This window comes from Mobula hypostoma, chromosome 14, assembly GCF_963921235.1.
Source record: "Mobula hypostoma chromosome 14, sMobHyp1.1, whole genome shotgun sequence".
In the NCBI taxonomy this organism is placed as follows: domain Eukaryota; kingdom Metazoa; phylum Chordata; class Chondrichthyes; order Myliobatiformes; family Myliobatidae; genus Mobula; species Mobula hypostoma.
The window spans coordinates 5358832-5384175 of record NC_086110.1 but is presented as its reverse complement, the minus strand read 5'-3'; the positions used below and the strand labels follow the sequence as shown (position 1 = coordinate 5384175).

The 25344-nt window shown below is 40.7% G+C and overlaps 1 protein-coding gene across 2 annotated transcripts in view; it reads right to left on the bottom strand.

Annotated features, from left to right (window-relative positions):
• LOC134356069 (L-fucose kinase) overlaps positions 1–25344 on the bottom strand; it is a 370621-nt gene that overhangs the window by 233736 nt on the left and 111541 nt on the right. For both annotated transcript variants that reach the window (XM_063066612.1, XM_063066613.1), the window contains exon 3: positions 12436–12587. In XM_063066612.1, coding sequence (XP_062922682.1) covers positions 12436–12587 — 152 coding nt within the window. The remainder of the gene's footprint in view (positions 1–12435; positions 12588–25344) is intronic.

The window sequence follows — 25344 nt, the reverse complement described above, 5'->3', positions numbered from 1 at the left end:
CAAGATGCTGGGCAGAGGAGGCTTAATCTGCTGCCCAATCAACATTTGTGGTGCTAAGACTGACAGTCCTGGCAAATTCCTGCCCAGGCAGCTTTCAGCATCAAACAATGAAGTATCACCCACACTACTTGCACAAGAGATCACTTCAGCTATCTTGATGGCAGTCTAGATCCCAAACCAAACTTAATTAAATTTTTTTACCAGATGTTAGCAAGATCGATTTTGATGCTGTGAAGTTGGAGATTATCAACATGGAATATGAGAGAGAAGCAACACTTCATATTTCATCTTGGTGATTTCCAACCTGATAGCATCAACCTGATTCTCCAACTTCTGGTAACCACTCTCTCGGTCTTCCTTCCCACGCAACCCCCCCCCACCCACTTTATTTTCCCTCATTCCAGTGGCTCTCTTATCCCTTCTATTTCCCTTACCTAACTTCCTGACTGGCCCATCCCCTCCATCTGGCTGCCCATCTTCTTCCCTTTATTCCATGGTCAACTGTCTTCTATCAAATTCCTTCTTCTTCATCCCTTTGCTTCTTCCACCTATCACCTCCTAATGTCTCACATCATTCCCTTTCATTCCCTCTCCCCCACCCACCCAGCCACCCACCCACTTTCCCCATCTTACAAAGCCAGCTTGTTCTCCTCCTCCACCTACCCTTGCATTTTGGCTTCTTTACAATCCTGTTGAGTGTACATTTCCCTCCGTAAGTGCTGCCTGACCCGCTGAGTTTGTCAACTTTTCCTGCAGCTGCAGAATCTCTTGTGTTTCAGATGTGAAGCTTGCGTTCAATGAACTGGAGTCCACGATCAACTACCTGATAGCCTGAGACCCACTCCATCATTGCTTGTGACTTTAACCAGGCCAATGTCAAGAATGTGCTATTAAAATACTACCAGCATGTCTTCTGTCATGCCAGGGGCCCAAACATTCCTGACCACTGCTACACAACCATCAAAGACACATACCAAGATATCCCTCTACCCAAACCACAAAGCTGTACTCCTATCTGCAGACAAACAGAAGCTGAAATGTGAGGATCCAGTGCAGAGTTATTCTGTGCTGATCTGAAGAAATAAATGAGCTTCTATGTGACTGCCTCGAGTCAGTAGACTGTTCTACATTCAAAGACTCAGCAGCCTACTTGGCTGAGTACATTACCACGGTCATGGACTTTATCAGCAAGTGTGTTGAGGACTATGCAGCAAAGAGGATGATCGGGGTGTTCCTAAACCAGAAACCATGGATGAACCAGGAGATCCACTCCCTACTGTAGCATTCAAATCAGGTGGCCATGAGTTTTACAAGAAGTCAAGACAAGATCTCTGTAAAGCAGTCAGGGATGCTAAGAGATAGCACCACTACAAAATCAAGTCCTCGACCAGCCGTCAGTTGTGGCAAGTCAGACAGCATTGGTGACAACAACACATCCCTTCATGAAGACGTGAATACATTTGATGCATGTTCGAACAGAAGGGGATTGGAAAGTCATCACCCACACCGACAGCCTCCAAAGTACCTGAACCCACAATTAACGTTGCAGAAATAAGATCAGTCTGCTAGAGAACTAACCCATGGAAAGTATCTGGTCTGGATGGTATCCTGGCTGTGTCCTTAGACCCTATGCAAATCAGCTGGTGAGGGTATAAACTCTCCTTGCTTCAATATGAAGTTCCCACTTGCTTTAAGAAGTCAACCATCATCCCAGTACTTAAGAAGAACAAGGTAATATGTCTTAATGACTACTGCCTGCTGGCTCTAACATCCACCATTAAGAAGTGCTTCGAGAGGCTGGTCATGGCACACATCAACTCCAACCTCCCAGACAACCTGGACCCACTGCAATTAGCCTACTGCTGACACAGATCTAAATGGACACTATCTACCTGGCTCTACACTCATTTCTAGAGTACCTGAATAGTAAAGACACCTATTGCTTACTGACTACACCTCCACCTTGAACACCATAATTTCAGTGAAACTCATCATCAAACTTAGAACCCGTGGAATCAACACCTCCCTCTGTAACACACACAAAAAATGCTGGTGAACGCAGCAGGCCAGGCAGCATCTCTAGGAAGAGGTACAGTCGACGTTTCAGGCCGAGACCCTTCGTCAGGACTGGAGGAAACACTCTGAAGGAAGAGAAACCAAGCTGATGAACGGTCATTAACCTGAATCTTTATCTCTTCTTCTCTTTCACAGAATGTTGCCTGACTTGAAACATTAACCACTTCTCTCTCAGTACATACTGCCTGGCCTACTAAGCACATACAGTGTGTTTTACGTTGTGTGTGGCATGTGTTTAATTTGGCTTAACAATGCGATTTCTGAGGCCAGAAATTCAGCAGTTTTACATTCAGTTAAAAAGAAGGAGTAATGCTGACATTGGTCAGATCACATTTAGACCACAAGACTGTAAGACACAGGAGCAGCATTAGGCCACTAGGCTCATCGAGTCTGCTCTGGCATTTCATCATTGCTGATCCATTTTCCCTCTCCACTGCATTCTCCTGCCTTCTTCCCATAACCTTTAACACCCTGACTAATGAAGAATTTATCCAGCTCTGCCTTAAATATACACAAAGTCTTGGCCTCCTCAGCCGCCCGTGGCAACGAATTCCACAGATTCACCATTCTCTGGCTAAAGAAATTCTGTCTCACCTCCATTCTGAATGGTCATCCCCGATCTGAGGCTGTACCCTCTGGTCCAAGACTCCCCCACCAAAGGAAATATGCTCTTAACATCCACACTATCCAGGCCTTTCAACATTCGATAGGTTTCAATTAGATCCACCCTCAGTCTTCTAAATTCCAGAGAGTACAGGCCCAGAGACATCAAATGCTCCTCATACAATAACCCTTTCATTCCAGGAATCGTTCTCATGAAGCTCCTCTGAACTCTCTCCAATATCAGCACATTCTTTTTCAGATAAGGATCCTAAAACTACACTCACAATACTCCAAGTAAGGCCTCTCCAGTGCCTTATAAAACCTCAGCATTACATCCTTGCTTTTATATTCTAGACCTCTCAAAATAAATGCTAACCTTGCATGTACTTTCCTCACCACCAACTCAACCTGCAAGTTAACATTTAGGGAATCCTGCACAAGGACTCTCAAGTCCTCTTTCACCTCTGATTTTATTTCTTTGACCAAAGTGCATGACCATACACTTCCTTTCTTTTTAAATCTTTTTATTGAGTAAGTATACAAAAAAGGTAATCCATATAAACATTAATACAATGTTAAAGTATAATAAAATTCCAAAAGATAACAATACCAAAAAGAAAATACTACAAACAATGTAATTTAAGCATAAGAAACCAAGATAACATAATAGTATACTAGATTTTATATATATCAAAGGAAAAAAAAGAAAAAAAAAACCCCAAAAAAAAACCCACCGTGCAACTAACTAAAAGCAAAGCAAAGCAATGGGCTAACTTGAAACCAAACAGAGTTAAACTTAAAATCACGTCCTCAATCCCGACCTCCATTAAAACAGTGAAAAAAGAACAAGAAGGGTAAATATTACATTAAATGAAAATATCGAATAAAAGGTCCCCAAATCTGTTCAAATTTAAATGAAGAATCATAAAGGTTACTTCTAATTTTCTCCAGATTCAAACATAAAATCGCGATTCAAACATAAAATCGTCTGAGAAAACCAAAAAAAGGTAGTTGGAGCATTAAGCTCTTTCCAATGTTGTAAAATACATCTTTTCGCCATCAAAGTAAGAAATGCAATCATTCTACGGGCTGAAGGGGAAAGATTACTAGAAATTTTAGGTAGTCCAAAGATAGCAGTAATAGGGTGAGGAGAGATATCTATATTTAATACCTTAGAAATAATATTGAAAATATCTCTCCAAAAAGTTTCCAAAGTAGGGCAAGACCAAAACATATGAGTTAAAGAGGCTATCTGCCCCGAACATCTATCACAGAAAGGATTAATATGCGTGTAAAAACGCGCTAACTTATCTTTGGACATATGTGCTCTATGAACCACTTTAAATTGAATTAGGGAATGTTTAGCACAAATAGAGGAAGTATTAACTAATTGTAAAATCTGCCCCCAATCATCCACAGAAATGGTAAGCCCCAATTCCTGTTCCCAATCTACCCTAATCTTATCAAATGGAGCTTTCCTAAGTTTCATAATAATATTATAAATCATAGCCGATGCACCTTTCTGACATGGATTAAGGTTAATTATCGAATCTAAAATATATATAGGAGGAAGCATTGGAAAGGAAGAAAGTATAGTACTTAAGAAATTTCTAACTTGTAAATATCTAAAAAAATGTATTCTTGATAAGTTATATTTATTAGATAATTGTTCAAAAGACATAAGGGAACCATCTAAAAATAAATCCAAAAACCGTAAAATACCCTTAGTCTTCCAAGTTTGAAAAGCGCGATCCGTAAAAGAGGGAGGAAAAAATATGTTACCTAAAATAGGAATCGCTAACCCGAATTGATTAAGATCAAAAAATTTTCTGAATTGAAACCAAATACGCAAAGCATATTTAACGATCGGGTTAGAGACCTGCTTAAGGCGTTTCGAATCAAAGGGAAGAGATGAACCTAAAATAGAACCAAGTGTATAACCCTGAACAGATTGTAATTCCAATGCTACCCATTTAGGAATAGATAGTATGTCCCGGTCAAGTAACCAAAATTTCATATGTCGAATATTAATAGCCCAATAATAAAATCTAAAGTTAGGTAATGCTAAACCTCCATCTCTCTTAGCTTTCTGTAAATGTATTTTACCCAGTCTCGGATTCTTATTCTGCCAAATAAATGAAGAAATTTTAGAGTCGACTTTATCAAAAAAAGATTTAGGAACGAAAATTGGTAATGCCTGAAACACATATAAAAATTTTGGCAAAAAAAACATCTTAACTGCATTAATACGACCAATCAAAGTTAAATATAAGGGAAACCATTTAGATGAAAGTTGAGTAATATGGTCTATTAATGGTAAAAAGTTAGTCTTAAATAAATCTTTATGTTTACAAGTAATTTTAATCCCAAGATATGAAAGGTAATTATTAATCAATTTAAATGGAAATTTATAATATAAGGGAAGATGTTTATTAATCGGAAAAAGTTCACTCTTACTAAGATTTAATTTATAACCTGAGAAAAGACCAAATTGTGCTAATAACTCTAAAACAGCAGGAATAGATCTCTCAGGATTAGAAATATATAAAAGTAAATCATCAGCATAGAGTGATAATTTATGGAACTTTAATCCCCGAGTTATCCCAGTAATATTTGAAGATTCTCGAATAGCAATTGCAAGAGGTTCTAATGCAATATCAAATAATAGGGGACTAAGAGGACAGCCTTGTCGAGTACCACGAAAGAGAGGAAAAAAAGGTGAGTTTAAAGAGTTAGTACGAACCGAGGCTACAGGGGAGTGATATAACAGTTTAATCCAGGATATAAATTTCAAGCTAAAATTAAACATTTCAAGCACCTTAAATAAATAAGGCCATTCTACTCTATCAAAAGCTTTCTCGGCATCTAAAGAAATAACACACTCAGGAACATTTTGTGAGGGAGTATAAACGATATTTAACAATGTACGAATATTATAAAAAGAGTAACGACCTTTAATAAAACCCGTTTGGTCTTCCGAAATAATAGAAGGAAGTACTTTCTCTAGTCTATTTGCTAATAACTTAGAAAAAACTTTAGAATCAACATTTAATAAAGATATTGGTCTATAAGATGCACATTGAGCAGGGTCTTTATCCTTCTTTAGTATTAAAGAAATTGATGCTCTATTAAAAGATTCCGGAAGTTTACCAAGTTTCAAAGAAGCCTCAAAAACCTTATAGAGCCAAGGAATCAATAAAGAAGCAAAACATTTATAAAATTCAACGGTAAACCCATCAGGGCCAGGAGCTTTCCCCAGATTCATAGAAAAAATAACATTCTTAATCTCATCCATTGTAATGGAAGTATCTAATAAAGAAGACATATCCTGTGAAATCTGAGGGAAGTCTAACTTATCTAAAAAATCATTCATATATTTAGAATCTCGAGGAGACTCTGATTGATATAAAGAAGAATAAAAATCACAAAAGGTTTGATTAATCCCCACATGATCCAATATCAATCGATCATTTTGGTTATAAATCTGATTGATTTGAGATTTAACATAATTAGATTTCAATTGATTAGCCAGCAGCTTGCCAATTTTATCACTATGAACATAAAAATCACTTCTTGTTTTCTTTAATTGGTTTACAATCGAGGACGAGAGTAGTAAACTGTGTTCCATTTGAAGTTCAGTTCTTTGTTTGTATAGCTCCTCAGAAGGAGCCATAACATATTTCTTATCAATTTCTTTAATCTTGTCCACAATTGCCATCTCCTCCTGCTTCTGTTTCTTCCTCAAAGCAACGGAATACGAAATAATCTGACCCCGAATATAGGCTTTAAAAGTGTCCCAAAGAGTGTTAACCGAAATATCTTCTGTATGGTTAATTGTAAAAAAAAAGCTCAATCTGTTCATTCATAAAATTAACAAAGTCCGAGTCCTGAAGCAACAGCGAATTAAAACGCCATTGTCTATTGTTTGGTATATTGGCCATAATTTTAATAGAAAGCTTAAGTGGAGCATGATCCGAAATGGTTATAGAATCATAATCACATTTAATCACTGAAGGAATGAGACGAGAGTCAATAAAAAAATAATCAATTCTTGAATAGGAATGATGAACATGTGAAAAAAAGGAAAAATATTTTTCCTGAGGATGCAGAAAACGCCAAATGTCCGTCGACCCAGAATCAGAAAGAAAAAAATTAATCAAATTTGCAGATTTATTAGGTAAAGTCCGTAAAGGAGCCGAACGGTCCAAAGCTGGAGATAAACAGGTATTAAGATCTCCGCCCCAAATCAATGAAAACTCGTTCAAATTCGGAAACTGATCAAACAATGATTTATAAAATTCCGGACAATCCATATTAGGAGCATAAACATTAACCAAAACTACTTTTTTATTAAATAGTAAACCACTAACCAATAAAAATCTACCATTCGGATCAGAGATAATATCCTGTTGTATAAAAGTAACTGAGGAATCTATAAAAATAGAGACGCCTCGAATCTTAGCATTGGAGTTCGAATGAAATTGTTGTCCCTTCCAGAATTTGAAAAAACGTAGTCTGTCCCCCCTCCGTACATGGGTCTCTTGTAAAAATAAAATTTGTGCTTTAAGTCTCCGGAACACTTTAAAAACTTTTTTTCTTTTAATAGGATGATTAAGACCATTAGTATTCCAGGAGACAAAATTAATAATAGACTCCATAAATCCTAAAGTCAACCCACAACAAGGAGGATTGACAATAGGCGTGACCCACAAACCCGGAGAGGAAACAGAACATACAAAAGATACCGGGGAAAAGGACGCAACCAGTACTTCAATAATGTATATAGCCCAAAGAAAAACAAACTAAAACGTGAAGCCCCTCCCACCACCCCCCACCCCAAGACCCCAAGGCAAAATCTAAAGCAGACCCGCCAGAAAGAAGCAAGCGCTAAAACTACCCCCATGACTTCCGGTATACGCTCCCTAAAAAAAAGGTATAAATATGAAAAGGATCAGCTAATTGTAAAACAGTAAAAAAATAAGTAAAAAAAAAAGTTAGCTCAATTAGAATACACACAGAACAGAACAAAAGCCGGAAAATATATATTAAAAAAAACCACAATAAACCTCAAACTCATGAATAGACACAGCAACAAAAAAAAATAGGATTATTAACATAAAGTGATTATAAAAAGCAAAACAGAATAAAATTTAAAAAAAAACTACAAAATTTAAGGCCGCACAGGAAATACGTAAGATGACAAAAGGGAAGTAACCACCCAGAATCCCCTGGGAAAAGAAAGAAATGACGCAGTTAAAAAGAAAGTTTAGCAGCCATATTAAGAAATCAAAAGTAAACTTTTCTGCCCAAATAGGGCACAGAAAAGTTAAAACCAACCAATTCACAGCCTCCGATCAACGGAGAAAATTAAAAAAAAAGGCAATTAAGATGTTGAAGATGAAAGTTGATCCAGATAACTCTGGGCATCCGATGGAGAATCAAAAAAACGAAGGGCTCCATCTAACATGCGAATCCTTAGACGTGCAGGGTACAGCAGCGCTGGTCTTAAATCCATCTTATAGAATTCCGACATCACGGATCTGTAACGGACCCGTTGGTCCCAGATTGGTTTACTGAAATCTTCCACGAATCGGAACTTAAGATCCAAAAAATCAATGAAACCTTTAGATCGAGCAAATCGAAACAGTCTCTCCTTGTCTTGAAAGTAATGAAAACGTAAAATAACATGCCTAGGTCTATCTGACCTAGACGAGTATGATGGGATTCTGTGAACACGATCCAGTAGCGGTGGTTGGTCAGGAAATACAGTAGGGAATGCATCTTTTAAAAGTTGAGAGAAATATTTCATGGGGTTGTTAGCTTCAACGGCTTCTCTCACGCCGATCATTCTTAAATTCTGCCGTCGCATTCTAGATTCCAAGTCAGAGTTTTTAAAAGTCAAAAAGTCAAGTTTCTTCTTCATTACATTAATTGTTTCTTCGATTTTCCCCATCTTAAGCTCACTTTGTTGCGCGAATTTTTGAAGATCAGATATAGCCGACTGATGTTCCGCAATACATGTTTGCATCTTATCAATTAAATCGGCAATTTTCTGGAAATTAGTTGAGATTTCCGCATGAATCAGATCTTTAACAAAGCCTGCAATTTCCGTACGAATCATCTCCCTAACAGAGGTTGAAATTTCCCTCTGAATTAACTCCGATATCGCTTTCAAAGTCACCGGTGATTCAGTCGGAGGGAGATCCGTAGCTTTCAGTTTAGCCGAAGGTTTACCATCCTTGCCGTTTTTCCCGTTCTTAGACATAGCAGATCTAAGTATCATCCAATTGTCAGAGAATTCAGTTTAATTCAAAGTATTATAAAAATTGATGCCTTAATGGTTAATTAAAGTATAGCTGACCATAGAGTAAAAAAACTCAGAGGTAATGGAGCGAGTCAAGAACGCGACTTCACTCCATGAGCGCTACCGGAAGTCCCCGACCATACACTTCCTGACACTGTATTCCATTTGCCACTTTTTTACCCATTCTCCTAATCAGTCTAAGTCCCTCTGCAGCCTCTCTGCTTCCTCAATTCTACCTACTCCTCCATCTACCTTAGGAATTGATGACCAAAAAGCCATCAATTCTGTCATCCAAGTCATTGACATATAATGTAAAAAGAAACGGTCCCAACAAAAGCCCATGCAGAATCCCATTAGTCACTGGCAGTCAACCAAAAAAAGGTTCCCTTTATTCCCACTCTTTGCCTCCTGCCAATCAGCCAATCCTCCATTCATGCTAGTATCATTCCTGCAATACCCCGAAATCCCCATGACTATCAAAATATTGGTCTTTTTACATGCCTTTTCTATCTCCCATTGTAATTCGTAGCCCACATCTTTGCTACTGTTCCATTGTACATCTTCCATTCTTCTTTCTAAGGATTTGATTTCACTTTTACCAACAAAGCCACACCACCCCCTTTGCCTAACCCGCCTGTCCCTTTTGTGCAGGTCATACCTTCCCCAGAAGAGATCCCAATGATCCAGAAATCTGAAGCCTTGCTCCCTGCACTAGTTTCTCAGCCATGCATTCATCTGCCAAATCATCCTATTTTTACCCTTATGGTACATGACCCAAGCTGAGACATCCCTGACCCTGGCACATGGGAGGCACCATACCATCCGGGCGTCTCTTTCATGTCGACAGAATCTCATCTCTTCTCTTCCAGCTATGGAATCTCCTATCCCTACCACAGTCCTCTTCTACTCCCTTCCCTTCTGAGACACAGCACCAGACTCAGAGCTAGAGATCTCTGGGAAGAGAGATCACCTTCCTCAATAGTATGCAAAATGGTATACTTATTATTGAGAGGAATAGCCATAAGGGTACCCTGCACTGGCAGCCCATTCCCTTTCCCTCTCCTGACAGTCACCCAGTTACTTGCCTCCTGCAACTTAGGGGTGACTACTTACCTATCTAGCACCTCATTGTCCTGTATGAACTGAAGGTCATCGAGCTGCAGCTCCAGTTCCTTAACACATTCACAGAGGAGATGCAGCTCAGTGCACCTGGTGCAGATGTGGTTATCTGGGAGGCTGGAGGCTTCCCAGAATTCCCACATCACTCACAAAGAACACAACATTCGCACTGCACTAACTATGCACTAACAGACAAAGAATAAAGAAGAAACTTACCAGAAGCTTACCTTGTCCAAGCCTGTGGAACCAAAGCCTCCCAACTCTACCATTGGTCCACTCCAACAATGGGACATTCCGCTTGTCCCTACCTTATTTTTATTTCCCCTGCTAACAAATTACCATACGATTGAGCCTCTGGAAAAAGCCAAAAACCCACCAACACCAATTGTTGCCCATACTCGCCCATACCTACGTAGAAACATAGAAAATAGGTGGAGGAGTAGGCCATTCGGCCCTTCGAGCCTGCACCGCCATTCAGTATGATCATGGCTGATCATCCAACTCAGAACCCTGTACCTGCCTTCTCTCCATACCCCTGATCCCTTTAGCTACAAGGGCCATATCTAACTCCCTCTTAAATATAGCCAATGAACTGGCCTCAACTGTTTCCTGTGGCAGAGAATTCCACAGATTCACCACTCTCGTGAAGAAGTTTTTCCTAATCTCGGTCCTAAAAGGCTTCCCCTTTATCCTCAAACTGTGACCCCTCATTCTGGACTTCCCCAACATTGGGAACAATCTTCCTACAGCTAGCCTGTCCAATCCCTTTAGAATTTTATACGTTTCAATAAGATTGCCCCTCAATCTTCTAAATTCCAGTGAGTATAAGCCTAGTCGATCCAGTCTTTCATCATATGAAAGTCCTGCCATCCCAGGAATTAATCTGGTGAACCTTCTTTGTACTCCCTCTATGGCAAGAATGTCTTTCCTCAGATTAGGGGACCAAAACTGCACACAATACTCCAGGTGTGGTCTCATCAAGGCCTTGTACAACTGCAGTAGTACCTCCCTGCTCCTGTACTCGAATCCTCTTGCTATGAATGCCAGCATACCATTCGCCTTTTTCACCGCCTGCTGTACCTGCATGCCCACTTTCAATGACTGGTGTATAATGACACCCAAGTCTCGTTGCACCTCCCCTTTTCCTAATCGGCCACCATTCAGATAGATTTCCTGCTCTTGCCACCAAAGTGGATAACCTCACATTTCTCCACATTAAATTGTATCTGCCATGAGTTTGCCCACTCACCTAACCTATCCAAGTCACCCTGCATCCTCTTAGCATCCTCCTCACAGCTAACACTGCCACCCAGCTTCATGTCATCCGCAAACTTGGAGATGTGAGCCTCCTCTGTCAATCTCATTGAGCCACTGGGAAAAAATTGTATTTGTAGTATTGAGAGCAGTTTTGGGCTCCTTATCTAAGAAAGTATGTGCTGACGTTGGAGGGGATCCAGAGGAGGTTCACTAGAATGATCTCAAGAAGGAAAGGACCATGTGATGCCTCTGGGCCTGTACTCGCTGGAGTTTAAAAGAATGAGGATGGTGGGGGGGGGGGCGGAATCTTATTGAAACCTATTGAATATTGAAAGGTTTTGATGGGGTGGATGTTGAGAGAACGTTTCTAATAGTGGGGGAGTCTATGACCAGAGGACACAGCCTCAGAATATAAGGATCTCCCTTTAGAACAGAGAAGGGAGGAATTGCTTCAGCCAAAGGTGAAGCTGTAGAATTAGTTGCCACAGATGGTAGTGGAATGCAACTCACTGGGTATACTTAAAGTGGAGATTAATAGGTTTTTAATCAGTAAGGGTGTCAAAGGTTGTTGGAAGAAGGTAGGAGAATGGGGTTGAGAGCAATAGTAATTCAGCCACGATCAAATGGCAGAGCACACTCAATGGGCCGAATGGCCCAATTATGCACCTAAGTCTTAAGGTCTTTTGGTCTAAACCAATGTAGGAGCCTGATGAAGTAAGCAAGGAGAAACCACTTCCACTGAGGGAATGTCTGGTAACCTATAGCAAAATAATCATCAGGCAAATGAGAAAAGTGTGATATTACACATGGTTTTATAATCTGAAATGCACACCATGAAATTAAAGAAGGATAGCATACTCACCGATAACTTTTGAAATAGGAACGCAATGAGTATTTGTAAAAGGACAATTTATCAGAGCAATGGAGAAAGAGCAAGATCATGAGGTCACTGGTTACCTCTTTTAAAGAGCCAATGCCTGTGGCATTCTATGATCCTATAAGATGAAACCTTATTTTCCATTCATAGCCACTAAAAGGTCATAAATAAAAGACATATTGATACTTAATGAACGTACCGTATATCCTTCCCTGGCACTGAGGTATTCAGCAGCTACCAGCAGGGCATTGAGAGTTGCACCTCCACTGCCAACATGAGTCCCTGGGTCTCCAACAGTAAGCAGGAGCACACCAGGGGCAATAGACCCTCTGCGCTGGCGGATTTCAAGCTCTGGGAAGAAAGAAACAAAAAGAAATACGTGAGTGAGATTGGACAAGTCATTGCTGGTAGGGATGGTAGGGCCTTACACCGCTGGCTTATAGTAATTATCTAGTCAGACATTAGGTACTCTGCAACAACCAGGTCATCATCTGACAGACTTAAACACCTCAATCACCTTCAAGGTAGAAGTTAAGTATTTAACATAATGGTAGCCAGTTCCATGGAGAGGTGGAAGATGCCAAGTTCACATGTTGACATGATCAGCATCCCATTCCCAACATAAACTATAGTCCTCTCCATCGTTGATGTACCGTGGCTCTGGTGTGCACCATTTACTGACGCATGGCAGAAACTTGATAAGGCTGTTGCAATAGCACCTTCCAGACTCACGACTCTCACAACAACCACCACTTCTAAATCTCCCAAGCTACACTTTAAACCTGTCAGCTACTTAGCATCTTTGAAAATGAAAAAGACTGCGGCTACCAGAAATCTGAAACAGAAATGGTAAATGATGGAAAGACTCAGCAGGTCAGGCAGCATCCGTGGAAAAGTAAATGTCTGAGACCTTTCATCAGAAATTCTAATTAAACATATCACACCTGTTTAAACTGCAGTTGCAGCAGTGCAGGAACTGGAACACCAGAACAGGTAGTAGAGTATTTGTAGACAAAGATGTTGTTCAGCCTACATGTATGGTCAAGGTCAAGAATCAAGAGGTTGAACATGGTGGGTATAATGTTCTGAGCTGCGCATATTTCAATGCAATGAGTATTATAGGAAAGGCAGATGAGCTTAGGGCATGGATCAGCATGTGGAATTATGACATTGTTGCCATTAGAGAGACTTGGCTGCTGGAGGGGCAGGACCAGCAGCTCAATGTTCTGGGGTTCCATCGTTTTAGATATGACAGAGCAGAAGGGATTAAAGGAGGAGGGGTGGCGATACTAATCAGGGAAAATGTCACGGCAGTTCTCCGTCAGGACAGATGGGAGGGCTCATCTAGGGAGGCTTTATGGATAAAACTGAGAAATAAAAAAGGCATGACTACATTAATGGGATTATATTATAGACCACCCAGCAGTCAGGGGGTTTAGAAGAGCAAATTTGTAGAGAGATTGCAGATCATTGCAAGAAACATAAGGTTGTGATATTAGGTGATTTTAACTTCCCACATATTGACTGCAACTCATATACTATAAAAGGATTGGATGGAAAAGGGGTTGTGAAGTGCATTCAGGGAAGTTCCCTTTATTAGAATATAGAAGTGATACTAGAACTCCTATTAGGAAATAAGATGGAAGTTTGTGTAGGAAGCTCTTTGCATCTAGTGACCGTGGTGACATTAGTTTCAAAATAATTATGGAAAAGCATAATTCTGGTCCTTGGGTTGAGATTCTAAATTGGAGAAAGGCCATTCTTGATGGTATCAGAAAGGATCTGGCAAGTGTGGATTGGGACAGGCTGTCTTCTGGCAAAGGTGTATTTGGTAAGTGGGAGGCCTTCAAAAATGAAATTATGAGAGTACAGAGTTTGTATGTGCCTGTCAGAATAAAAGGCCAGGATAAAAGGTTTATGGAACCTGTTTTTGAGAGCCTGTTTTGTATTGTAGTGCTCTATGACTCTATGACCTGAAACATTTACTGCTCTTTCTGCAGATGCTGACTGACCTGCTGAGTATTTCCAACTTTCACTGTTTTTATTTGTCACCCTTCCTTTATCACTGGATGAAAATCCTGCAAGTCTCTCTCTACTAGCATTGATCCTATTATTGTTACTATTCTAAAGATTTGCTGAGTTTGCCCATAATAAGATGGATCTCAGGGTTGTATATGATGACATATATGTACTTGATAATAAAATTTATTTTGAACTTTGAGTAGCACCCTTGAGCAGTTTCATCACATTGGTTGCAATAGCTCAAGATTGCCTCTCTCAAAGGCAAAAGGTGCCTGCCCTACCTTTGACACTCATGTTACACTAATAAAAAAAATACCTGTGTTACCTGAAAATAATCTACAATAGCAAAGTAACAGACTGCTCTCGGTCAACCTTAACTAATTGTCTCTCCAACTCACTTAATGTACTGTTGTCACAAGGTTTAATTAGTTATGGCACAAATGGATTATAAAGTGTGCAATCAAAGAAAGGTAGATCTTTTGTTTATACAGCATGGTGAAAAACACGCAGCAACTTCATTGAAGAATTTATTTTTTACTAGATTCAAACAGTAGGGATTTCTCTAGGGATCTGGCAGGCTACTGCATTGTCTAAGATGCAATCTTTCCTCAACAGAGTTGAGATTTTTGGTGGAATTTTTATTGCAGAGAATTGTGAATGCTCATATATTCAATGCTGAGACAGAATTTCATGCTGCAGGGGAAAGAAAGGTGGTCAGGGAGGGAAATGAAGCAAGAGCCAATGGTTGGATCATACACAATCTTGGTGAGACAGAAGCCATTGGTTGAATTGGACACAATCTTAATGAAGAGTGTTTGGGTTGTTGGGGGGTGGGAGGGTTGCGGGAGTTGCCATATGAGCTACTCCTGCTCTTATTTCTTACCTTCTAAGGTCACTGTCCCTCCCGTGTCATTTCTCAACAGAACCTGTCCTGAGAGGGCGTGGCTTATTGTTATTGTCAAAAGTCATTTCTGTCGAGATTGGTTAGTTTAGAAACTGCAGCTGTTTTTCCAATTAATTAGCTGCTTGGTGTCCAGTTTCAGATATACTGGGTATATACAGGGCATGTGTGGGAGATTCTTTCTCTCTCCCTTTGTTTAAGGCAAGCAGTGCACATGGCCATTGGGAAGGTACGCTCTGTGCACGTTTTTAACTAAATACGTTTGTTGGATGTTCAGCTTTGTAGTTTTTGTAACTTGGGGAACATGAATGTTTTGTCGAATTTTTACTGTTTGTAAATAAGTGGCTAATATACTTATTCACAGTCAGTGTTTTTTGTCTCACCAACCCGAACCTGCTTCAGCATTACATTTTGGGGCAGCAGTGAGCAGGGTATGGCTTTTTGAGCAGAAATTCATTTAAAAGTGGACCCTTTGTATGACAGATGCAGAGCCCCAGGTTGGACAGATAATAGTGTGGGGTTTGGAAGTCTTAATAATTTACTGATGGGTTATGGAATGCCAGTAGATTGGTCAGACCAGTTTAGATTTCACCAGGGTTGAAATGGGGCATCCACATTGTTTCCGTATTTAAATCACTTGGATTTCCCAGGAGAAAAGATAGCCAGCTGGATGATTTCTAGCTGTTTGCAACGATTGTAAGGCATCAGTATGAAATGATAGCGAGTCTTAAGAATGAAAGATCTCAGTCGCACTGTATTATTCTGAGAGAATCACTATTGATGGCTCAGAGTAGGGCTACAAAGTTGGAGGACAAGAATATAAAGGTAGCGTATCAGCTAATGAAACTACAGCACTTGGACGCTGTGCGCCAAGCTGGTTGGCAGCCTGACCCTGTTAAGGTTTGAGCCACGATGAGGTGAGGTGATATTCCTACTGTGGGGGTGGGGATGTCTAGTTGGATAATGAAAATGAGGGAGAGAGAGTGGCATGGACTCCTCAGTTTATCCATGGAAATGATCACCCTCTTCCCTGTGTACCCAAAACAGTATGTGCAAGGCCAGTGATCATGCAATAAATTTATCAATTAGTCACTACGACTTTTATTTATTATGCAGATTTTTGGTTAAAGAATTTCAACACAAATACAGGATTCCAGTATATTTGAACATCAGAGGTCCAATGAGGTAAGGATGTGAAATTTTATTTCCTATAGGAATGTTCAGTCCTGTTCCAGCATTTACATACCCACACTTCCTTGTGATTAACACATTTGCGTAAATAAAGAAAAATAAACATTTTGTGGTTATATATCAGAAATCCAACTGAAAAGACTTGATAGACAGTTCATGGAGTCTGGAAATTCTTTGTTTTCATTGTCTATCACTCATACACAGATGTATAAATACGAAAATCACCTCTTCTATCAATAGATGGGGTGGCACAGTACTGCATGAGCCAGAGTAACGCTTAACAGTGCCAGCGGTCAGAGTTCAATTCCAGTACCACGTGAGCCAGAGTAACCCTTAACAGTGCCAGCAGTCAGAGTTCAGTTCCAGTACCGCGTGAGCCAGAGTAACCCTTAACGGTGCCAGCGGTCAGAGTTCAATTCCAGTACCACGTGAGCCAGAGTAACCCTTAACAGTGCCAGCAGTCAGAGTTCAGTTCCAGTACCGCGTGAGCCAGAGTAACCCTTAACGGTGCCAGCGGTCAGAGTTCAATTCCAGTACCACGTGAGCCAGAGTAACCCTTAACAGTGCCAGCAGTCAGAGTTCAGTTCCAGTACCGCGTGAGCCAGAGTAACCCTTAACGGTGCCAGCGGTCAGAGTTCAATTCCAGTACCACGTGAGCCAGAGTAACCCTTAACGGTGCCAGCGGTCAGAGTTCAATTCCAGTACCACGTGAGCCAGAGTAACCCTTAACGGTGCCAGCGGTCAGAGTTCAATCCCAGTACCACGTGAGCCAGAGTAATGCTTAACAGTGCCAGCAGTCAGAGTTCAATTCCACTGCTGTCTGTATGGAGCCCTGTGACTGAGTGGATTTCCTCCCACCTTCCAAAGATGTATGGCTTAGAATGTTGTTGGCATGCAAAGATTCAGCTGGAAGCACAATGACACTTACAGGCTGCCCCAGCACCATCCTTGGACATTGTTGTTCACTAACACACTGACACATTTCACTCTATGTTTCAATATACCTGTACCAAATAAAGTTAATTTTTAATTTTATATATTTTGGTTAGGCAAGAGTATTATGGAAACAGGCCATGGCAAGCAAATGCAGTTGACGTTATACTGCACTTCTGTTTTAATCAAATGATGAAATAGGGTAGAGGAGATAAAACATAGAGCATAAAAAGTCTACAGCACATTACAGGCCCTTCGCCCACAATGTTGTGCCAACCATGTAACCTACTCTAGAAGCTGCCTAGAATTTCCCTACCGCATAGCCCTCTGTTTTTCTAGGCTCCATGTACCTATCTAAGAGTCTCTTATAAAACCCTAAGAACAGCTTTTTCTGGTTCCTATGTAACACAGGAGTTATCCAATCATGGCACAGCAATGACTCTCTCTTTCAGTTGTCATGCTCCTGAATTATGCAAAATAAGTCCCAAAGCTACTGTTAGCCCTGCAATACCTCATCCAAGTAGGCTTTTTTCTGCGATCAGCCTGGGCAGTTCATCCCAGCTGCTATCTACACTCTAGCTCTTCTAATAAAGAGTATTAGAGTACTGAAAATACCCTCTCCCGAGCCACTCGACCATGACCACATTGAAATTATATTGAAAGTGTAGAAACAGGTAGGTGGTGAAGGAGGAGAACAAGTTACAACTAAAGTGGCCTCTCCTTTATTGGAGAAATGCCAAGTCCAGTTCACATATCCTACTCCAGCTAACTTTATACAAACAAAAGTCTAATGCTACAACTTGGGAAGCTGAAGTGTGATGCTCATGAAACATCTACAGTACATCAGAAGGCAGCATGGGACATACGGAATCGGAAATACAAGAAGCAACATCCGCAAATTTTCTTCGTTTTGCCATATAGAAAATCATAAGGCTGAGGCCAAATCAATTTTTAAAGTAGTAATTGAACCTTCTGGCCCCATGTGCCACCTAGGCACTAAGGGTTCAGACGACGAATTGAACCTTCTGTCTCTACACTACACTGCTTTCATGGATCTGTAACAGACATAACAGGAAAATATGCTGAATAATCAGGTTAAACATTGCTCACATTGCCACTTCAAGTCCCAGCCAATGCATTCTCCCGAGAATTACTTTTCCAGATACTGGACAAACCACTATATCTTTAGAGAGAATGAGTTTCTCCAATAAGTAAGTTGAATCATTTAAGCCAAAATGAATCATTAGTGGAATAGGATTAGTTTGCTCAAGGTCTCACAATATAAGTATGCTGCATCAGAATATACTGGAAAACCCGGTTAACCTTAGGAGACATCTGGTTTCTACTTTTAATGCATTTCCTTCTCAGGCACTTCAAACGAGTATAACAAAGTTGCTTTCAAGATTTATATCAAGCATGAATTTTTCTACAGGAAAGTTATGCCATCTGCATCAAATAAATAGCGAAATGCCATGGTGCAAAGCTGAACACATTATGAGGGTGCTACAATAGGAAGGAATGAAACGCGATCAACTTTAGATTATAGACAAAGAACACAGTTAATGAAGGAATATATTATTGGAACAATAATTACAAGTGCTGCTTGTCTTTTCTTTCTTAAATTATTTATTTATAAACTAGGTCTTTACAGCACAATGCAGATTATGAATAAATATGAAGTGTCTTCTCCATAGTCCATAAGATGAAGGTGTTCTCTTGCTCCAAGTATAGGTGCAGATAGAATCTGGTATCTCAGCGAAGGATCCTTCTTCACATGCAAGTCCACGCAAGTGAATATTGGCAAGTATTTGATAGTGGTGGCATGATAACATCTATGCCATCTGCAGCTGATAACACCCTGACAAGCCCTAATAGTGTTATCATATACTATTGAAGAGCATAAACTCTAAAATATTTTCAGAGGTTAGCTTCATTTGTCACAAGCACATTGAAACATGCAGTGAAGTGCATAACTTTGCATCAAATCAAATTAGTGAAGGGCAGCCTACAAGTGTTTTGCCACACTTCTGGCACCAACACAGCATGCCTGCAACTCACTAACCCCAACCCTTAGCTCTTTGGAATGTGGGAGGAAACCGGACCACTGGGAGGAAACCCCCACAGTCACGGTGTGAAAGTGCAACGGCGGGAATTAAACCCCTATCTTACAGTTGGTGCTTCAAAAGTGTTTCATTCATCGCTTCTTCCTTGTGAGTGAAGATTCTCAACTCAACAAGAACTGGTGTTAGAATCTTGGGAACTCAATATGTATTGTATCATGTACAAAACATTTACCAACTAAAGTGTAGGTGAAGGTTGAAAGCATTTTTGGAGAACCTGTAAAAGAAAATATAGGTGCTACAATGCCATCTTTTTAAAAAATTGTTCTTAAGCTACATCACTTCAAAAGCACACAAATGCATGAGCTACTTAATTCTCCTCAGACTTGTTAACTTCCTTTTAAGTCCATAAGTGCAAACTCTAAGCCACTTATCTTTTTTACTATTCCCTGATCAAATTCTTTCAATACCATTTCTAACTCAGTATTAAATTTGTTTAAAATCAATGATACCTTCTGACTGTGACTGTATCATTCCCCCATTCTATTTGATAACACAGCAACTTCCAGCAATGGTTATTCACCTCTTCTCAGCATCCATTGTCATTGCATCTCACTACATGAATTGGACATCACCTCTCTTCCAGCAATCATACAGGCACCCCGAAATTGCTCCAAGGGGTGATATGGTAACATAGTGGTTCAAGGATCGTTTTGCAGCGTCAGCTGTGAGATCGGAGTTCAATTCCTGTTGCTGTCTGTAAGGAGTTTATACATTCTCCCCATGACTGTGTAGGTTTCTTCTGGGTACTCTACTTACCTTCCAGATTCCAAAAAGGCGTATAGTTAGGGTTAGCGAGTCTTGGTTATTTTTTGCTATACATTTTCCAATAGCTTAGTTATGAACTAATCTGAAAACATGCCAGTTTCTTCTTTTGAAGACTGATAAAGCATGTCATATTTGCCCTTCCAAACAACAGATTTGTCAACTACACAGTCCAGAATCATTTGGGAAGTTACCTGTGGGATTACTCTTTCTGTTACTCACATCTACAAATCCTTTGGATACAACTTCTAACTTTTACATTACTTTTAAAACATCTTTCCAAGATTAATATATTGGTTTGCACCACTTTATTGTTCATTCCAGGATATGAACATTCCTAATACACCCCATCTGCCCAACTTCCCCTTCCATCCCATACCATTTACGTCAGAACAGTCAGAACTTTTGAACCAGAGAAGGTTTACAACAAGTCAGTGGCCTTGTTATCACCATTATCAAGGCTAACTTTTTAAAAATTCTAGATATAACTAACAGAATTTAAATTCTTCAAAAATGTCATGATGAAATTCCAATTAATTTGTCAAGAGTATTGATCTAAAGGAATTTTGACCAGCAGGCAATCCGAACATTGGAAGTTTTGAGAGGAGGGGACTTTAATCAGGTACACTGCCTGAGTACAAAAAGCAGCAGTGGGTCGCTACAATGAAAAAGAGCTTTGATCAGTGACCAATCAGCATCTTGGATTGATTAGTAAGAGCAAATTAGAGGAAGGCAGTGGCAAATGCAGTGGCCGTCATCGCAGCGGCCGTCGTCTGAATGGACAGGGTGCTGATCTTCAAGGCTTCAGCCAGAGAAAGCAAAGAAAAGTAAAGCACTAGGTTAATTTTTTTCATCTCCTTCCCTTCTTTACATCTGCTCAGCTAGGACAGTAGAGATGCCAGGCAGGATAGTGGAAAGCTCCCCGTGCGGGATGAGGGAAGACAGGAAGACGTCCAGAGTCCCTGACCACAACTGTGAGAAGTGCCTGCAGCTGCAGTCTCTAGCAAACCACGTTAAGGTATTGGAATGGAACTGGATGAACTCCAGATTATTCGGAAGACTGAAGGGGTGACAGATAGAACATACAGAGAGGTAGTTACACCCAAGGTGCAGGACACAGGAACTGGGTGACAGTCAGGAGGGGAAAAGGGTTAAGGAGCCAGTGCAGAGTACCCCTGTGGCCATCCCCCTCAACAACAGGTATATCACTTTTGATACTGTCGGGTGGGGGGGTGGGGTGGGGAATGACCTAACAGAGAAAAGTCACAGTGGTCAGGTCTCTGGCACCAAGTCTGCCTTTGTGACTCAGAAGGGAAGGACTGAGAAGATGATTAGGGGATTTGTTAGTTAGGGGAACGGACAGGTTCTGTGGGCAAGAATGACATTCCCAGATGGTATGTTGCCTCCCAAGTGCCAGGGTCCGGAATATCTCAGATAGGGTCCTCTGCATTCTTAAGACAGCCAGAAGTCATGGTCCATGTAGGTACCAATAACATGGGTAGGACAAGTGATGAGGTTCTGCATAGGGAGTTCAGGGAGCTAGGTGCGAAGTTAAAGGGTTGTGATCTCAGGATTGCTACCTGTGCCAGTGAGGCAAGAACTAGTTTTAATGCATGGCTAAGGAGTTGGTGTAGAAGGGAGGGAATTATACTTTTGGATCATTGGGCTCTCCTCGAGGGAAGATGAGACCTGTACAGAAAGGACAGCTTGCATCTGAACTGGAGGGGGACTAATATCCTAGTGGGATGGTTTGTTAACGCTGCATGGTGGGGTTTAAACTAGAGGTGCAGGAGAATGGGAAGCAGAGGACAAGGACAGTTAGTGGAGCGGTGTGTAGGCCGATGTTGGTAAGACCTCAGACAAATTTAGGAATCAAAAGGCTGAGCATGTTGCAACTTATGTCCTGAACTATATATATTTCAATGCAAGAAGTATTGTAAGAAAGGCAGATGACAGTAATGAAGATGAGGTAGCTGGTTTACAAACAGAGACAGTGTGTAGTGAGGAGAGGCTGCTGATAAGGCAAAATTGCAGTCAACAGGATGAGTTTCAACGTAAAAGGTAGACAAAATCGAAAAGGGTGAATACAGGACTGAAGGTATTATCTTTGAATGCATATGGAATAAGGTAGATGAACTTGCAGCACAGGTGCAGAATAGCAGGTATGATGTTGTAGGCGTGGGTGAAAGATTATAGCTGGGAGATTAATGTTCAAGAATACACATTGTATTGGAAGGACAGGCAGGAAGGCAGAGAGAGTGGAGTTGCTCTGTTGTTAAAGATGAAAGCAAATCGTTACAAAGAGGTGACATAGGATTGGAATGTGTTGAATCATTGTGGATAGAGCTAAGGAACTGCAAGGGTAAAGGACCCTGATGGGAGTTGCATACAGACCCCCAACAGTAGTAAAGATGTGGTCTACAAATTACAACTGGAGATAGAAAATGCATGACAAAAAGGCAATGTTACAGTAGTCACGAGGGACTTCAACATGCAGGTAGATTATGAAAATCAGGTTGGTGCTGGATTCCAAGAGGGGGAATTTCTAGAGTGCCTACAAGATGGTTTTTAGAGCAGCTCATGGTTGAGTCCCCTAGGGAGCAGCTATTCTGGATTAGGTTTTGTGCAAACTAAAGTCAGATGTATCAGTATTACAGTGGAGTAAAGGGAATTACAGAAGCATAAGCGAGGGGCTGACCAGAATTGATTGGAAAAGAACACTGCCAGGGATGACGGCAGAGCAGCAATGGTTGGAATTTCTGGAAGCAATTCGGAAGACACAGGATATATACATCCGAAAAAGGAAGTGTTCAAAGGAAAGATGACACAACCATGGCTAACAAGAGAAGTCAAAGTCACCATAAAAGCCAGCGAGAGGGCATATAATCGAGCAAAAATTAGTGGGAGATTAGAGGCTAACAAATACCAACAGAAGGCAACTAAAAAGTTGTTTAAGGAAGTAAAGATGGAATATGAAAGTAAGCTAGGCAATAATATTAAAGAGGATGCCAAAAGTTTCTTCAGATACATAAAGTGTAAAAGACAAGCAAGAGTGGATATCGGAGCACTGGAAAACTGTGCTGGGGATGTAGTAATGGGGACAAGGAAGTGGCGAACAAACTGAGTAAATATTTTGCATAAATCTTCACTGTGGAGGACAGTAGCAGGTATGGTGGAAGTTCCAGATATTACATTTCTCCACTTTCCCAAAGCAGGGCATTTTAATTCCCCATTGACTCCCACTCAGACCTCTTTGCCTTCAGCACTTTATATTACTCCTGTATGCTTGAGGAACATCACCTTTCTTTCCACCTGGGAACATAACAGCCCTCCAAACTACTTAAATAACCATTTAATGGAACCACCGAATTATTTTTTTCCACATATCTGGCTTTATCTCTTGGTTTCTTTAATTGACTTTTCCATCTCCAACTGCCAGATTTTAAGGTAATTTTTTCTTCCGCAGTTTTGACCTGCACGCTATAACAGACACTCCCATTGTTCTCTGCAGTTTCCAAATTAAACATTTTTTCCCCCAGTTCTGATAGAGGTTCCTTGATCTGAAACATCAGTTCTGTTTGTCTCCTCACTGCTGCTGACTGGTCGGCTGAGTATTCCCACTGTCCTGTGCTTCGTTTGACTTGCTTTTGTACTAGCTAAATATCCACCCACAGCAAACTATCTTTAAGCAATGCAGTTAATTCTGTGGTTTCCTTTCCTTTTTATTCTTTAAAAAATGTGCAAGGAGAAAAATCTTGAACTAAAAAAAATTGTAGAGTATCTGGCATTGAGGAATGTTGATCTTGATTTCATTTGCATGAAAACTCAGGCACTGATAGCAAGAGGACAGAAATTTAAACTATTCTTTAAATCTGTTTAAAGTGAGTGGAGGAAATTTAGGGGCGATATCAGTGATAGGTAGAACATCCATTTAAGGGGATTTGAAGCTTAGGGGAGATGTTACAGGTAGTTTTTTTTTAAAGGGGGAGTAGTGGGTGCCTGGGGTGGTGGTAGAGACTGATTCAATAGTGACATTTGAGTGACTCTTAGATTGGCACAAGGATGGAGGATAACTGGAGGGATATGTGTTGTGCCGGAGTGAAGGGTTAGGTTGATTGTGGAATAGGCTTATATAGGTGTAACATGCTGTAGGGTTTTCACTGCTGTGTAACATGCTGTAAGTTTCACTGATAATATACAGGTTTCCCCTGCCATCTGAAAGTAGAGCATTCCTATGAAACGGTTTGTAAGCTGGAATGTCATAAAGCGAAGAAGCAATTACCATTTATTTATATGGGAAAATTTGTGAGCGTTCGCAGACCCAAAAGTAACCTACCAAATCATGCCAAATAACACATAAAACCTAAAATAACAGTAACATATAGTAAAAGCAGGAATGATATTATAAATACACAGCCTATATAAAGTAGAAATACTTCTCTACAATCATTGCTTGCACTGTTCTCCGTAGCAAAAGTCTCACGCAAGTGCTCTCGGCAAAACTACGGCACAAACTCTCTCCAGTAACCTTTAAGCTATGAAGTTGCTAAATCATACCAAATAACATGTAAAAATACACAGCCCATATAAAGTAGAAATAATGTATGTATAGTGTAGTAACACTTACGGGAATCAGGAAGACAGCTTGCCAAGCACACTGATGATGGTGTGTTAGCCTGAGTCGTCGGAGGCTGGAGTGGTACAGTGGCCCCCACCCTCCAGGCCGCCGACAGATACCGATCCATGGAGAATGCAGCGGTACGGCGGTGGCTGGGATGCACCCAGCAAATCTTTAAGAAAAAAGCCGAAATAAACAAGCTAATTAATTAGGTGCTGCCCGGCACGTAAATGTCGGCCCAGATCAGAGGCAACACAATCAGCAATCGCCTCTGATCTGGGCCAACATTTACGTGCCAGGTGGCACCTAATTAATTAGCTTGTTTATTTCGGCTTTTTTCTTGAAGATGTGTTGGGTGCCTCCCAGCTACCACTGTATTCTCTGCGGCAATGTATCGGTCCGCGGCCCGGGGGCCAGGGGTTGGGGTGGTAGGACACTGAGGCGTCATCTCATTGTCAATCAGGGCAGGCAGCTCATCTTCTTCTATGACTGCCTGCCTCGATGTCAAAGGCCAAGGTTCGTCATCTGCTGTGGCTGATGTGGAAGGTTTGCTTGACT